This window comes from Colobus angolensis, unplaced genomic scaffold (assembly GCF_000951035.1).
Source record: "Colobus angolensis palliatus isolate OR3802 unplaced genomic scaffold, Cang.pa_1.0 Scaffold96, whole genome shotgun sequence".
Classification (NCBI taxonomy): domain Eukaryota; kingdom Metazoa; phylum Chordata; class Mammalia; order Primates; family Cercopithecidae; genus Colobus; species Colobus angolensis.
The window spans coordinates 1,570,164-1,587,661 of record NW_012123598.1 but is presented as its reverse complement, the minus strand read 5'-3'; the positions used below and the strand labels follow the sequence as shown (position 1 = coordinate 1,587,661).

General features: G+C 43.5%; 1 protein-coding gene across 1 annotated transcript in view; it reads left to right on the top strand.

The window, feature by feature from the left end:
• The window catches only part of NLRP5 (NLR family, pyrin domain containing 5), a 59,084-nt gene that overhangs the window by 1,164 nt on the left and 40,422 nt on the right, over positions 1–17,498 (top strand). Inside the window, exons 2-5 of the mRNA XM_011932436.1 lie at positions 2,476–2,881; positions 6,464–6,529; positions 13,695–13,751; positions 17,295–17,351. Coding sequence (XP_011787826.1) covers positions 2,476–2,881; positions 6,464–6,529; positions 13,695–13,751; positions 17,295–17,351 — 586 coding nt within the window. The remainder of the gene's footprint in view (positions 1–2,475; positions 2,882–6,463; positions 6,530–13,694; positions 13,752–17,294; positions 17,352–17,498) is intronic.

The following is a 17,498-nucleotide window of genomic DNA, read 5'->3' as shown; positions in this document are numbered from 1 at the left end:
CACCTCTCCACTCATTTCAGTGACAGTTGTCCAGGGACTGCTACCTCTCTACTCTTTTCAATGACAGCTGTGCAGGGACTGCCACCTCTCCACTCTTTTCAGAGGCCCTTCCTGTAAAAAGGGTATTTGTGATAACCTGTTTCCTGTGTCTCAGGCGAAAACGTGTACCCACATATATCACCTCATCTTGTAAAGCAAATTAAATTATTAAATCAGAACAGGGTTAGAAATAGTCAAACCTGGTGGGGTGCAGTGGCTCACACCTGTAATCCTAGCACTTTGGGAAGCTAGTGGATCACGAGGTCAAGAGATCTAGACCATCCTGGCCAACATGGTGAAAGCCTGTCTCTACTAAAAACACAAATTAGCTGGGCGTGGTGGTGCACACCTGTAATTTCAGCTACTCAGGAGGCTGAGGCAGGAGAATCGCCTGAACCTGGGAGGCAGAGGTTGCAGTGAGCCAAGGTTGCACAAGTGCACTCCAGCCCGGTGACAGAGCGAGACCCTGTCTTAAAAAAAAAAAAAGAAAAAATCAAGTTTGGCTGGGTGCGGTAGTTCAAGCCTGCAATCCCAACACTTTGGGAGGCCAGGGCAAGAGGATTGCTTGAACCCAGGAGTTTGAAACCAGTCTGGGCAATATAGTGAGACGTTGTCTCTACTTAAAAAAAAAAAAAAAAAAAAAAAAGCTGGTGCAGTGACAGCAAGTCTCTGGTCCCAGCTACTAGAAAGGCTGAGGTAGGAAGATTGCTTCAGCCCAGGAGTTGCAGCCTGCAGTGACCTCTGTCTGCACCGCTGTATTCCTGCCTGGGCAACAACAAGACTCAGTCTGGGGGAAAAAAAAAACAAAACCTCATTGAATAGATTTTAGCTACCATGACATCTCTAGGCTCTTGTCTCCCATCTCTACCCTCCTTTAAATATTTTCTTCTGTGTGTTTTATGATTTATCTTCTGACTCTCCTAATTAATTGAAGTAATCTCAGCAAGCCCATCTTAAAACTTTCCCATGGAAAGAACGGTAGGCAGAAGGAAAGACAGGGCTAACTACTGGGGACAAGTTTGTCCCTGCAGGTCGAGGGAGTATAAAGCAGGTGCCCTGTCTAAGTGAGCAGAGCAAAAAATCAGTGTTAACAGAACCTGCCCCCTGCAGGCTGATTTCTTCCCTTGGTGGGATGCTTCCAGGTCCAGGGAGGTGACTTGACAGGACCTTACGGCGTATCTGCAAGTCTAGCTCAAAAACTATTAATGCACAGGTGTCAAGCAAGGGTGACCTCACACCAATATTGCCCCTCAGAAAATGACAAGCTGCTGTCTACCTGAGTCTTTAAAATGTTTTACTACATGGTATTCCTTTGATTGCTTGGTTGTCTACCACAAAGTAATGGTGGGGGCAAACAAGATTTACTCCAACTGGCCAACCAGTACTGGTTGTCACTATTTATAGAGCTCTTATGACAAAAAAAAGAAATTTGAGAGATTTAGGAATTATTCGTGGGGTCTTATAACAACTGCTACATTTTGATGTCATCATAGACCAGGCTTCTTGACAACTTGGAGAAGCAATTCATAGCAGAGGTCCTGGATGCTTATCTATAAAATGAGTCAGCAAATAGGGGTGGAATTGGTCCTGATGGTGACTTATGACGTTAATCTTTCCGTGTGCTCGTTAGGCATTTGCATAGCTTCTTTGGAGAAATGGATATTCAGATCCTTTGCCCATATTAAGTTGGATTCTTTGTCTCCCTATTACTGCATGTATATTATCTAGATGTAAATCCCTTATCAGATATGACTTTCAAGTATTTATCAGTTTATTTTTACACCAAGACTGTTTACTGTGTTTATGGAACTCAATGTTAACAGGCGTAACAGAAATCAGCTGATGGAAGAATCCTGTAACTGGTTACTAGTAACTGGTAGGAATCTATTTGCCAGTGGTTTTTTGTTTTTTGAGATGGAGTTTCAATCTTGTCCAGGCTGGCGTGCCATGGCGCAATCTCAGCTCACTGCAACCTTTGCCTTCCAGATTCAAGCAATTCTCCTGCCTCAGCCTCCTGAGTAGCTGGGATTACAGGCATGTGCCACCACTCCTGGCTAATTTTTTAAAATATATTGTTAATAGAGATGGAGTTTTGCCATATTGGCCAGGCTGGTCTCGAACTCCTGACCTCAAGCGATCCACCTGCCTCGGCCTCCCAAAGTGCTGGGATTTCAGGCATGAGCCACTACGCCCGGCCACAGTCAGTGTTTCTGAGTATGACATACTAGCCAAGAGCATCTGTGGCATGCATGTCCAATTTTATTCTAAGATGCTGTTTGGGAACTAAGGGTACAGAAAACAAAATATCCCAGCACTGATGTTCTAGTAACAGGATAAACAGATGTTGTGGCAACAAATGCTTCTTCCATGAAGAACTGAAGAGAGAGAAGGCTATTCATCTAGTGAGGTGATTGACATTAGTTGTATCAACTTTAGGATTTGCTGCAAGATCCTCTTTTGAATCTTGTCACTCTTTCCACAGGTCCTACTTGCTCCATGTTACCAAAAAATCCACTTTTCCCCCAAAACCTGAGTTCTCAGCCTTGTCTCAAGATGGAAGGAGACAAATCGCTCACCTTTTCCAGCTATGGGCTACAATGGTGTCTCCATGAGCTAGACAAGGAAGAATTTCAGACATTTAAGGAATTACTAAAGAAGAAATCTTCAGAATCAACCACATGCTCTCTTCCACAGTTTGAAATCGAGAACGCCAACGTGGAATGCCTGGCACTCCTCTTGCATGAGTATTATGGAGCATCACTCGCCTGGGCTACGTCCATTAGCATCTTTGAAAATATGAACCTGCCAACCCTCTCGGAGAAAGCAAGGGATGACATGAAAAGTAAGTGAGACTTGGGGCACGTCTAGGGCAGGGAGGTGATTTCAGGTTCTCACGGGAACAGGGAAGGATCATTGTTCGGTAACCGGGTCCACCTCTGCAGTGTGAGTCTGAGCTGTGAGAAGGATCGCATTGGTCATCGTCACTGGCTGGAAATTAGTGCAGTCGTTAGCCTGTAAAGTGATGGAGGAGGGAGAAATGGGTAGATAACGGCTCCACTCACACGGACTTGCACTGAAGTTAATAGGATTTGAGGTGTAAGTGCTAAGCTTGAGTGGCACTATCACGGGTCGGTCGTGAGACCTTGGTTCCCACATCTTGGAACGGGAAATGTGATACTGTGTGTGCCATTGCAAAAATTCAATAATGCAGTGAGTAGAAAGTGGCTAAGAACCTCATTGGTTGAGAACACTAATAGTGGTTTGGTGTGAGTCTCACACTTGGCCATGAGATGGAGGACTGAGGTGTTCCAGGTGCTGATCTCTAAGGCTTGGTCTTTCTTAGACTGTTGATGTCCATAGTGCAGCAAGAATTCAGATCAGATTCTGTGGTTATTTTAGGGTATTTAGGAGAAAGGTCATTTAGAAAATAGTAGTTCTTTTTTATCTGAAGAATCCCTTCAACTGTAGACTGAACAAATCCCTTGACTGAGCCCCTGAATTGGCCCTACAAATCCAGGTGTGGACTGGACGCGGTGGCTCCCAGCTGTAATCCCAGCACTTTGAGAGGCTGAGGTGGGAGGATCACTTGAGGTCAGGAGTTCAAGACCAGCCTGGTCAACATGGCAAAACCTCGTCTCTACTTAAAAACACAAAAAATTAGCTGGGCGTTGTGGCACATGCCTGTCATCCCAGCTACTTGGGAGACTGAGGCAGGAGAATCGCTTGAACCCAGGAGGCGGAGGTTGCAGGGAGCTGAGATCATGCCACTGCACTCCAGCCTGGGCAGTGGAGTGAGACTCGGTCTCAAAAAAATGTATATATACACATATATGTGTGTATATATACACACATATATATACACATATATGTATATATGCACACATTTATATATACATACATATATACACACGCATATATATATGCACACATATATTTATATACACATATACACACATATATTTATATACACACATACACATTTATATACACACATACATACATATATTTGTATATACACATATACACATACATATACACATTTATATATACTTGTATTTATACACATATACACATATATTTATATACACACATATATTTATATACACACATTTATATACACATACATATATTTATACACATACACATATTTATATGCACACATGTATATTTACACACACACATTTATATATACACGTATATATATACACATACATACACATACACACACATATTTATATATACACACACATATTTATATATACACACATATATAGATACATACGTATATTTATATATATATTTATACACACACACACACACAAGTGGCATGCCTGCACATCAGTCACCTGATGCAGCTCAGCAGCATTAGCTGTAAAGCACTTCAAGAGCTCTGTCTTCTGAACTTCGAAGAGGCCGCGTGTGGAGGGCATGTTGGTATTATTCACAGGAAGAGGGCATAAAAATTAAATGACAGCTGGGGTTTATCAAGTCAGCACTGCACTGAAACTGTCATGCCCCACAGCTGATTCTCAACCCCACCCAATGAAATGGGTTCCGCGTGGCTGAAGCTGTAATAGAGGATCTTCCAAGTTACATAACTTGACCAACTTCATGGGCTAATATGTGACAAAGATGAGATTCATTGTTAACATTCATCTACCATGGCATATGTTTAAATTCTCATATGTCAAGTGCCAGAGAGCTGCAGCTTTCTGTGAGGTAGAGAAAATGGATGATACAGGCTAGGTAGGGGTGGCTCATGCCTGTAATCCCAGCACTCTGGGAAGCCAAGGTGGGTGGATCATTTGAGGTCAAGAGTTTGAGGCCAGCCTGGCCGACATGGTGAAACGCTGTCTCTACTAAAAATAAAAAAATTAGCTGGGCATGGTGGCGCACTCTAATCCCAGCTCCCTGGGAGGCTGAGGCAGAGGAATCACTTGAACCTGGGAGGTAGAGATTGCAGTGAGTCAAGATCAAGCCACTGCACTCCAGCCTGGGCAACAGAGTGAGACTCCATATTTAAAAAAAAAAAAAAGTTATATAAAAATGTCTTACGGCCGGGCACAGTGGCTCATACCTGTAATCCCAGCATTTTGGGAGGCCTAGGTGGGCGGATCACTTGAGTTCAGGATCTTGAGGTCAAGACTAGCCTGGCAAGTGTGGTGAAACCCCATCTCTACTTAAAATACAAAAAATTAGCTGGGCTTGGTGGGCGCCTATAATCCCAGCTACTCAGGCTGAGGCAGGAGAATCGCTTGAACCTAGGAGGCAGAGGTTGCAATGAGCCAAGATCGTGCCATTGCACTCCAGCCTGGGCGACAGAGTGAGACTCTGTCTTAAAAGGCAGAGAGAGAGAAAAAAAAAACTACAGTTCCTATTCCAGATTACAGGGAAGTCTAGAGTCACTTCCTAGAAGAAGTGAGCTTTAGGCTTAGACAAAGGAAAAGGAGTTGGCCAAGTTGCCTCAGCATGGGAGAGAAAAACATTCTGAACATAAAGTAGGGACATTCCAAAGCCTTTAACAGAAGGCTTGGCTGGGCCACGGAGAATGAGCAGGAGATAAAGATGGAGGGACTAGAAGTCAGATAACATGGTATCTTGAAAATGTTTGTAATAGTAAGTAGAAGCAATTACGTAGTTTTAAAGGGGTGGTAGTAGAAATAATCAAACTTCTATTTCAGCACTGTTGCAAAGTGTTGAGTGACCCAGAGGGAGTCGTGGACAGACGTAGGGAGACGAGTCTGAGATCTTTCTAGTGTCCATGAGATAAATAAAGGTGGCTTAGCATAGGGTGATGGATAAATAAAGGTGGCTTAGCATAGGGTGATGGTACAGAAAGAAGTAGAAATGGAAGATGCTTCAGAAGTATACGAGACAGTTTTTAAGAACTAAATTCAGAAAGAGAATACAGTGTCATGGGTGATCCCCAAGTTTCTGGCATAATAAACTGAGTGGATGGGGTTCCATGACCTCACCCCATGGAAGAGATGTTTTGCGAAAAGTAGACTGAGGGGTGGGTAGTCAAGGTTGGATCTTCTGTGTTGAAGGCACCTGTATTTGGGTAACTCGTAGACACGTAGTGAGTCATTGACTAAACTGGGTCTGACGTTCAAGACAGGTCTTGAGGACTGAAAAGAAACACTTAATCACTATGATTAACCTCATTGTGTGACTTACCCAAGGCCATCCAGCAAAACTGGGGCCAGAGAATTCTTTGTAAGCCTCTGTTTCTTCAGTGTGCCGCTGCTGGCACAGGAAGGTCTGACTCCGTTGTCTCTGTTATAGGCCAATCATGGAATAAACTGAGATCCTGAGGTTTGGCTTGGTTCCCCTCCATAATTTGGGCACAGGACATTCTTATCCTTGGCTTGGGTAATTACAGTGACTTCATTGAGGCCAATCTCCCTTTTTCTTTGTCTTGCAGGACATTCACCAGAAGATCTTGAACCAACAACGACTGGCCAAGGACCAAGCAAGGAAGAAGTGCCAGGTGAGTGGGGTGGAGTCAGGGGAAGTAGGATGTGCTTAAAGACACATGGCAACCAGTTTGCATCTTTAGGGGTTAGAACCATGACTTCCAATAGTCCAGTGTCCTTTCTAGTCTCACTACCCTGCCATTAGCTGACCTGTTGGGTTCTGAGGACCTGGTAATTCTGGTCTTTCTCTTTCCAAGTTCAAGAGTTCTGTGACCTGGGACCAGGCTCAGTGGCTCATGTCTGTAATCCCAACACTCTGAGGTGGGTGGATCACCTGAGGGTCAGGAGTTCCGGACCAGCCTGGCCAACATGGTGAAATCCTGTCTCTACTAAAAATACAAAAAATTTAGCCAGACGTGGTGGCGAGCGCCTGTCATCCCAGCTACTTGGGAGGCTGAGGCAGGAGAATCGCTTGAACCCAGGAGGCAGAGGTTTCAGTGAGCCAAGATCGCACCACTGCACTCCACCCTGGGTGACAGAACGAGACTCCATCTCCAAATAAAAAAAGAGTTCTGTGGTCTTAAGGCTTTCTTACAACTTGACTTCCCATCATCTTCAGTTTGGGTAACCTTATGACCCTACTATGACAAGCTCCTCCCAATAACCCAGTTTGGGGGCTTTGGTGGAAAGAACCAGATAGCATGAAACCAGATTCAGTACAATTCCCCAAACATCTGAGCACTGACCACGTGCCAGCCACCGCTCTGCATGTTTACAATACGTCGTTGGCTGAAGCACACATGTTCATGAAATTCACACGTTGTGGGACAGGAAAGACAAACCAAAAAACTTGAGATGACACCAGGGAAGGCAAAATACACAGGGAGAAAGGCAGGCTTGTGTAGAAAACATACATTCTTTGCTGCTACCTGCACCACCACCATCTTACTCATCTCCCAGCAGCCAGTGTTGACTGTAAAACCTAATCTGGTTTGGAAGGGGTTGAAACCAACCTCTGTTTTGATGGAGCTTTGCTCAGGCTGTGGGTGGGAAAGAACTATTCAAAGCTAACATCTGAGTAACAGGCATCTGAGTCAGAGGCCCTGAGTCCCAAAGGTTCGGCATTGCGCAGAGTTTGATGTCAATCCAGGCTTCACAAGGTGAGTGTGACGTGTTATCCTTCATGTGATATAACTGCATCTTAGACGGCCGGGTGCGGTGGCTCACGCCTGTAATCCCAGAACTTTGGGAGGCCAAGGCGGGTGGATCGCCTGAGGTTGGGAGTTCAAGACCAGCCTGACCAACATAGAGAAACCCCGTCTCTACTAAAAAAAAAAAAAAAAAAAAGGTACAAAATTAGCCGACATGGTGGCGCATGCCTGTCATCCCAGCTACACGAGATGCTGAGGCAGGAGAATCACTTGAACCCGGGAGGCGGAGGTTGCAGTGAGCTGAGATCGTGCCATTGCACTCCAGCCTGGGCAACCAGAGTGAAACTCCATCTCAAAAACAAAACAAAACAAAAACACTGCGTCTTAGAGGTTTTATCAGTTACTGAATGGTGGCTTAGAGTTAGCATAAAATAAACACACAGACTAACCTTGATAGTAGGACTGAAACAAACCTGACAAAAGCCGGGGCTCTTGCCGTCAGCCACATTAGGAAATCCCTCTGAACTCCTCCTGGACACAAGAACTACCGCTTCTTGAGACCATGTGGATCATGCACTGTGCCAGTGCGTGAGAAGCTCATGCTTCTCAATCTTACGTGGTAGTGACGGTCGTTAGTTGTCCGGTGAGACCCAGAAGCTCAATGGCACGCTGAAATCTCACATGGTTAAATTGAGGCAAGGTGGGCTTGTGCTGGAAAGACCTGACTCCAGGTGTTACCTATGTGCAGAGGCAAGGGCCATCAGACAGACACTCTACCCTCAAGAAGCTTACATCATAGGGGGTCACAAGCTTTTGTCATCACTCCTAATTGGCTGGGTATGCAAAGATGTCCCTCGAAGGCTGGGCTTGGTGGCTCATGCCTGTAATCCCAGCACTTTGGGAGGCCGAGGTGGGTGGATCACCTGAGGTTGGGAGTTCGAGACCAGCCTGATCAACATGGAGAAACCCCATCTCTACTAAAAATACAAAAAGAAGAGAAAATAGCCAGACGTGGTGGCACATGCCTGTAATCCCAGCTACTTGGGAAGTTGAGGCAGGAAAATCACTTGAACCCAGGAGGTAGAGGTTGTGGTGAGCCAAGATTGTGCCACTGCACTCCAGCCTGGGCAACAAGAGGTTAACTCCATCTGGGAAGGAAAAAGATATCCCTTGAAACTAAGGCAACCTAATAAATGCAGCTGTTTATCAAGCTATAGAATCAAATGTGGTATATGCATATAATAGTATATTGGCATAAAAAGGAATGATGTGACTGGACTAGGTGGCTCATACCTGTGATCCGAGCACTTTGGGAGGCTGAGGCAGGCAGATCACTTGAACCCAGGAGTCTGAGACCAACCTGGGCAATGTAGCAAGACCCCATGTCTTCAAAAATTGAAATTAGCCAAGTGTGTGAGTGAGCACCTGTGGTCCCAGCTACTTGGGAGTCTGAGGCAGGAGGATTGCTTGAGTCCAGGGGGCTTGAGGCTGCAGTGAGCCATGATTGTGCCACTGTGCTCCAGCCTGGGTGATAAAACGAGACTGTATCTTAAAAAAAAGAATATACTAATGCATGCTACAAGATGGATGGACCTTGAAGACACTAGGCTACGTGAAGGAAACTATCGCAAAAGGATGCGTATTGAATGATTCCATTCATATAAAATGTCTAGAATCAGCAAATCCATTTAAATACTGAAAGTAGATTAGTGGTTGCCTAGGGCTGGGGTGAATGGGGAAACCTAGAGGGTGAGGACTAAGGGCAGGGATTCTCTTTGAGGGTGATTAAAACGTTCTAAAATTGTAGTGATGGTTACAATCTGAATATTCTCGATCATGATTGCACACTTTCAATGGGTGGATTGTATGGTTTGTGAAACTTGTTTCCATAAATCTATCACAAAACTCTGGAGAAGACAATAAGATACATCCATCTGAAGTCAGCATTGTACATATGACTCCAAAGCCCAGAGACAGATTTGCCCATGGTAGATCAGCCAAGAGAAAGTCTGATTTTTTTTTTTTCCCCAGACTGAGACGTCATCTTTGTGTTAGATCTTTTTTCTTTTTCTATTTCTTGCCTCCTTCACTCACCACCGCCCCGCCCCGCCCACACACACACAGTGTCACTCTGTTACTCAGGCTGGAGCGCAATGGTAGGATCTCAGCTCGCTGCAACCTCTGCCTCCCAGGTTCAAGCAATTCTTCTCAGTCTCCTGAGTAGCTGGGATTACAGGCACCCGCCTCCACGCCCGGCTAATTTTTGTATTTTTAGTAGACAAGGTTTTGCCATGTTGGCCAAGCTGGTCTCAAACTCCTGACCTCAAGTGATACACCCACCTCGGCCTCCCAAAGTGCTGAGATTACAGGTTTGAGCTACTGCGCCTGGCCTAGATCTTACAAATTCTATGTAACTTCAGATTCTTTCATCGCTTACAGGACAAATCTATTTAGTCTAACAGATCAAATGTATTATGATGCTCACAACATACCTCCGAATAGAAATCCACCTCCACAAGGAAAGGTGTTCCTCCCCTAGTGGCTTTTTGTTTGTTTTGCTTTTTTTTTTTTTTGGACGGAGTCTTGCTCTGTCACCCAGGCTGGAGTGCAGTGGCGCGATCTCGGCTCACTGCAAGCTCCGTTTCCCAGGTTCACGCCATTCTCCTGACTCAGCCTCCCAAGCAGCTGGGACCACAGGCAACCGCCACCATGTTTAGTAGAGACGGGGGTTTCACCGTGTTAGCCAGGATGGTCTCGATCTCCTGACCTTGTGATCCGCCTACCTCGGCCTCCAAAGTGCTAGGATTACAGGCATGAGGGACCGCGCCCAACTTTTTTTTTTTGTCTTTCCAGATAACTCGATGCAGGTTTACGTATCATAAAATCTTAAGAATACAGTTCAAGAATTTGTAAACATGAAACAATCACCACAGTCCAGTCTTAGGACTTTTCTATCACCCAAAAAAAATCCTTCAGGAAAGACAACAAGGTGGAGAAAATTGGCCTGTTTTATTTTTGCATAATTTGGAATGATCTTAAAATTACTTTCCCTGAACCTGTTACTGTAATGAATGACACTTACAGACTTCTTTCTAGTGTTAAACCGCTCTTGCTTTCCTGGAATATATGTGACATAAGCAGCATTACATACCTTTTGATACAGTTCTGGACACAGTTTGCTGATAAATCACTTCGAATTTGGCATCTGTGTTTGAGTGAACCAGTCTGTAATCTCTTCACATACTTTGCTTGCGTTTTTAAAGTTGAGAGAAAACTCACATATCATAAAACTCATCCTAATACAATTCAGTGTTTTATGTATTAACAAAGTTGTGCAACGATCACTGCTATCTAATTTCGGGAAATTTTCATCACCCCAGAAAACCACATACCTATAAGCTGTCATTCCCCCACACCCAAGCCCTGGAAATCAGTCATCTACTTTGTGTCTGATTTTTGCCTTTTCTGGACCTTCCATATAAATGAAACCGGATGCTTTGTTGTATTTTGCAACTGGCTTCCTTCATTTAACATAATACCTTAAAGATTTGTCAATATCATAGCCTGTTTCAGGACTTCATAACTTTATGGCTAAACAGTATTCCGGCCGGGCACAGTGGCTCACGCCTGTAATTCCAGCACTTTTGGGAGGCTGAGGCAGGCAGATCACGAGATCAGAAGATCGAGACTATCCTGGCTAACACAGTGAAACCCCGTCTCTACTAAAAATACAAAAAATTAGCTGGGCATGGGGGCAGGTGCCTGTAGTCCCAGCTACTCGGGAGGCTGAGGCAGGAGAATGGTGTAAATCCGGGAGGCGGAGCTTGCGGTGAACCCAGATTATGCCACTGCACTCCAGCCTGGGCAACAGGGTGAGACTCCGTCTCAAAAAAAAAAAAAAAAAAGTATTCCATTTATATATGTAAACGTATATAAAACACTTCTTGTTCGTTTATCACATGATGGACTGGACATTTGGGTTCTCTTTTTTTTTTTGCCATTATGAGTGACGCAGCTATGGATTTTCACATGTGTGTGTGTAGACGTGTTCTCGATTCGGGGAGGCGTATACCTAGGAGTGGAATTGGTGGGTCATATGGCAACTGTGTTTAACTTTTTGAGGAACCGGTTTTTCTAAAGTGACTGCGCCATTTTGCATCCTCACCAACACCTTAATGAAAGCTACAGTAACATTTGCTCCTCTGTTTTTTATTGTAACCATCCTAGTAGGTATGAAATGTGCACTGTGGTTTTGATTTGAATCTCCCTAATTATGTTCAGAACCTTTTCATGTGCTAACTGGCCACTTGTGTGTCTTCAGAGAAATGGATATTCAAATCCTTGGTCCATTTTTAACTTTATTATATTGTTGATTTGCAATACTTTACTAAGATTCTATCCAGATTAGAGACATGACTTAAAATACATGTTTCCCTGTTCTCTGGATTGTCTTTTCGCACTGATGCTGTCCTTTGAAGCACAGCGGGCTTTAATTTTATGAAGATAAATTTATTTCCTTGATTGATTGTGCTTTTGGTGTTATATCTTTAAAAAATTACTTAACCTGGCTGGGCACGGTGACTCATGCGTGTAATCTCAGCACTTTGGGAGGCCAAGGCGGTGGATCATAAGGTCAGGATATCCAGACCATCCTGGCCAACATGGTGAAACCCCATCTCTACAAAACATTAGCTGGGCGTGGTGGCACATGCCTGTGGTCCTAGCTACTTGAGAGGCTGAGGCAGGGAAATCGCTTGAACCTGGGAGGCAGAGGTTGCAGTGAGCTGAGATTGCACCATTGCACTCCAGCCTAGTGACAGAGCAACACTCCATTTCAAAAAAAAAAAAAAAAAATTGGGCTTAACCCAAAATCAGACGGTCAAAATCAGAATGTTTACATCAATATTTCCTCTTAAGGATTTTGTAGTTACAGCTCTTAAAAACATTAAGGTCTTTAAACATTTTGAGCTAATTTTGTATATGGCATGAAGTAGAGGGCTCAACTTCATCCTTTTGTGTGTAGATAACCGGTTCTCCAGCAATATTTCTTGAAAACACGATTCTTTTTCATTGTCTATATTCTTGTCTAAAATCATAGATGTGTGGGATTACTTTTAAACTTTCAAGTCTATTCCGTTGATCTATGTATCTGACCTTATACCCGAACCACACTGACTTAATTACTGTTGCCTTATAGTTTTGAGCTCAAAGTGGGATTCTCCAACTTGACTTCAAGATAGATTGGCTATTCTGGGTCTCCTGAATTTCCATGTGAATTTTAGTATCAATCAGCTTTACAATTTCTGCAAATAAGGTAGCTGGGATTTTGATAAGATTGCATTATGTCATGTAGATTAATGTTGGGTATATGACACAGTAACAACATTAAGTCTTCAACCAATGGACACAGGGTGGTCTTTCCATTAATTTAGGGTTTTCTTAATTTTTTTCTGTTTGTGGCTTTCAGGATACAAGTCTCTCATTTCATTTGTCAAATTTATTCTGAAATATTTTGTTCATGCTATTATAAGTGGAGTTCTTTTTTTGTTTGTTTGTTTGACAGAGTTTCACTCTTGTTGCCCAGGCTGGAGTGCAATGGCATGATCTCAGCTCATTGTAATCTCTGCCTCCTGAGTTCAAGCAATTCTCCTGCCTTGGCCTTCCAGTAGATAGGATTACAGGAACATGCCACCACACCTGGCTAATTTTTTTTTGAATGTTTAGTAGAGATGGGGTTTCACCATGTTGGCCAGGCTGGTCTCAAACCCCTGACCTCAAATGATTCGCCTGCCTCGGCCTCCCAAAGTGCTGGGATTACAGGCATGAGCCTCTGTGCCAGGCCAAGTTGTTCATTTTATTTTGTTTACTGCCAGTGTATAGAAATACTTTTGATTTTGAATAGTCTGATCTTGAATCCAGGGCTTGTTACTGGCATACTCTGCCCTGCGCTGAGCCAGTGGTTCTGTCCTCTAAACTGGTCAGAAGATTACATATGGCATGGCTAAGTTTATCTGGGGTGTTAAACATCTCTGATTTGAATAATATACACAGTATGTTTGTGTTTCTTCTTCTCCCTTCTCTTTTGCAGGAATTTCAGAAGCTATGCAACAAGAGACTGCCACAGCTGCAGAGACAAAAGAACAAGGTGAAGGAAATAGATTTATTCATTTGTTGCCCTCCTGGAAGAAAGCTGGGTGAGAGAAGTCCATGCAGTTCAAATGGCGGGGAAATCCACTTTCCCTTTCTTCATTCTCATTTGTCTCTGGTGTGTGAGTCCTTTCCCGAAGAGATCTTGGGATCAGCACCATGGACAGAACCTTGCATGTTCTCTGATTCTTTACACTACTGTTTTTTGATTTTTAACTGAAAAATAAGAATTGTATATATTTATGGGGTCATGAGGCTTCAATACATGTATATATTGTAGAATGATCAAATTGGGGTAACTAGCGTATCCATCACCTCAAATATTCTTTGTGCTGAGAAAATTTTATTTATTTTGAGACGGAGTTCAGTTCTTGTGGCCTGCCATGGCATGATTCCGGCTCACTGCAACCTCCGCCTCCCAGGTTCAAGCAATTCTCCTGCCTCAGCCTCCCGAGTAGCTGGGGCTACAGGAGCGCGCCACCATACCCAGCTAATTTTGTATTTTTAGTAGACACGGGGTTTCTGCATGTTGGCCAGGCCTGTCTCAAACTCTCGACCTCCGGCGATCTGCCTGCCTCAGCCTCCCAAAGTGCTGGGATTACCAGCTTGAGCCACTGCGCCCAGCCGTGCTGAGAACATTTAAAATCCTCTTTTAGCTGTTTTGAAATATACGTTGTTATTAACCAGTCACCACTGTTGTGCAGTAGAACACCAGAACTTACTCCTCCTGTCTAGCTGTAACTTTGTACCTGTTCACTAATGTTTTCCACCTTTCCCGGTCCACTCTCTGCCCCACCAGCCTCTGGTAACCACCGTTCCACCCTCCAATTCTGAGTTAGATATTTTTAGGTTCCACATGTCAGATCCGCTGGTATTCCTCTGTGCCTGGCTTACTTCACTTAACATAATGTCCTCTAGGTTCCTCGATATTGTAGCAAATGACAGAATTTCCTGTGTGTTTGGGCTGAATAACCTATTGTGTATATATACCACATCTTTGTATGTTTTGTTTTGTTTTGAAAGGGATTCTCGCTCTGTCACCCAGGCTGGAGTGCAGTGTCACAATCTCATCTCACCACAACTTCCACCTCCTGGGTTCACGCCATTCTCATGCCTCAGCCTCCTGAGTAGCTGGGACTACAGGCGCCCACCACCATGAGGCCCAGCTAATTTTTGTATTTTTAGTAGAGACGGGGTTTCGCCGTGTTGACCAGGATGGTCTTGATCTCTTGACCTCATGATCCACCCACCTCAGCCTCCCAAAGTGCTGGGATCACAGGCGTGAGCCACCGTGTCTGGCCAAAATCCTTTTCATTTCTTTAAGGTTGTTAGTTGTGACCCTCTTTCATTCCTGACTGCAGTAATTTTAGCCATCTGGTTTTTTTTTTCTTGGTCAGTCTGGCTAAAGGTTTGTCAATTTTGTTCTTTTCAAAGAACAAACTGCTGGGTTTGTTTTCTCTATTGTATTTCCATTCTGTATTTTGTTGACTTCGGTTCTTTATTCCCTTTCTCTGTCCGTTTTGGGGACAGTTTGCTGCTCACTAACCCCAAAGGGGGTTCTTTGCTGCTTTAAGGTGGGAAGTTATGTTATATTTCAGATCTCTCTTGGGCATTTATAGCTATAAATTTTCCTTTATGCATGGCTCTATCTACACACCATAAATACTGTTGTGTTTTGTTTCCACTCATTTCAAAGGATTTAATTTCCTTTTGTTTCCCCGCTTTGACCTGTTGAGGATCGTATGGCTTCACTTCCATGTATTTGGAAATTTTCAAATTTTCTTACTGATTTCTCATCTTATTTCATTGTGTTAAGAGAGCATACTTTGTATAATTTCAAAGCACATCAACTTGAAACATGCTTTATGCCTGATGTATCTATCTTGGAGAAGGTCTGTTTGCAGTTGAGAAGGGCATGTTTTCTGCTTTTGGGTGGAGCGTTCGCTTGATATCTGCCTCCACTGTCTTCCATGTCGGTACATAGCATCACTATATGCCTGGTCATTTACACCAAAAGCTTAGTCATTTTTTTTTCTGGTTTGGTTTTGAGATGGAGACTCACTCTGTCTCCCAGGATGGAGTGCAGTGGCGCAATTTTGGCTCACTGCAACCTCCGCCTCCCAGGTTTAAGCAATTCTGGTGCCTCGACTTCCTAACTAGCTGTATTTTTTAATATTTCTTTTCTCCACCTTATATCTAGCAAATCAGAAAATCACATGGTCTCTACCTGTAATATATGACCCATTTGTTCACAGTTCTTCCCATCTGCTGTATTTAAAGGCATTTCAGTTGCATCTCAAATGCAATTCATTTTTACATACAATCCATTTTCATACAATAACCAAGGTGATCTAAAAATTTACATCTGTAACTTTACTCCCATGCTTTAAAATCCTTAAATGGCTTTTATTCTGTTTGTGATTTTTTTGAAAAATAGATAATTTTTCTCTAATTTACAAGACAAAGACCACCCTAATGATTATTCTTTAAAGTGGCAAATCTATTCTCATAGATCTTAAGAGGAATTTGTATTTAGCCTCACATGGTAACTATGTCCTGATAAATATATATAGTGGTTATTCTCAGTCAGTGGTAGCTACTATGTGCCAGAGGCTGTGTTATTACTCTACTAAATCATCTCCACAGCAATTTGACAAAGTAGGAATAATTTCTTCGCTTTTGCAGATGAACATCAGTAATTGATGATCTTACAAGTAGTATATGACAATTCACATTTGAATCCTGTGTCTGACTCAAATCTTTAATTCTTTTTTTTAAGAGACAGAGTTTTGCTGTATTGCTGAGACTGCAATGCAGTGGCTGTCCACAAGCACGACCGTGGCACACTACAGCCTCAAACTGCTGGGCTCGAGTGATCCTCCTGCCTCAGTCTCCCGAGTAGTTGGGACTACAGGCATGTATCACAACATCTGGCTGTAAGATCCTAAGATCCTTAATTAACTGTAGGTTTTACCCCTCATTTAATTTTTGTATTCTTATTAATTTTTTTGAGACAGGGTCTTGCTCTGTCACCCAGGCTGGAGTGCAGTGGCACGATCTTGGCTCACTGCAACCTCCGCCTCCTGGGTTCAAGTGATCTTCCTGCCTCAGCCTCCTGAGTAGCTGGGATTACAGGCACATGTCACCATGCCTAGCTAATATTTGTATTTTTTTTGAGTAGAGACTGGGTTTCATCATATTGGTCAGGCTGGTCTTGAACCCCTGACCTCAGGTGATCTGCCCGCCTCGGCCTCCCAAAGTGCTGGGATTACAGGCGTAAGCCACCATGCCCGACCTACTGCTCATTTTAATAACTTGTGCAAGGCTCTCCAAGGAGAAATGAGCCTGGGACTCTCACCCTCAAGCCTTGAATTAGTGCTCATTGTACTAGCACTCTGTCTCCTAGCTGAGCCAGTAGTTGCCATGCTTTAAACTGGCCAGAAAACTAAATACGGCATGACTGAGCTTATCTTGGGGTTGTCTGACATATCTGATTTGAATAATAAACACAAGTATGTTGGAATTCATTCTTCTTTTGCAGAAATCTCACAAGATATGGAACAAGAAGGTGCCACAGCAGCAGAGACAGAAGAACAAGGTGAGGAAAACAGATTTATTCCTTGGTTGTCCTCCTGGAAGAAAGTTGGGTAAAAGAAGTGTAAGTAGTTTAGTTGCTGGGGTATGTAGTTTAGATTGCCTTTCTTCATTCTCATTTGTCTCTGGTGTCAACCCCTTCCCTTCACGC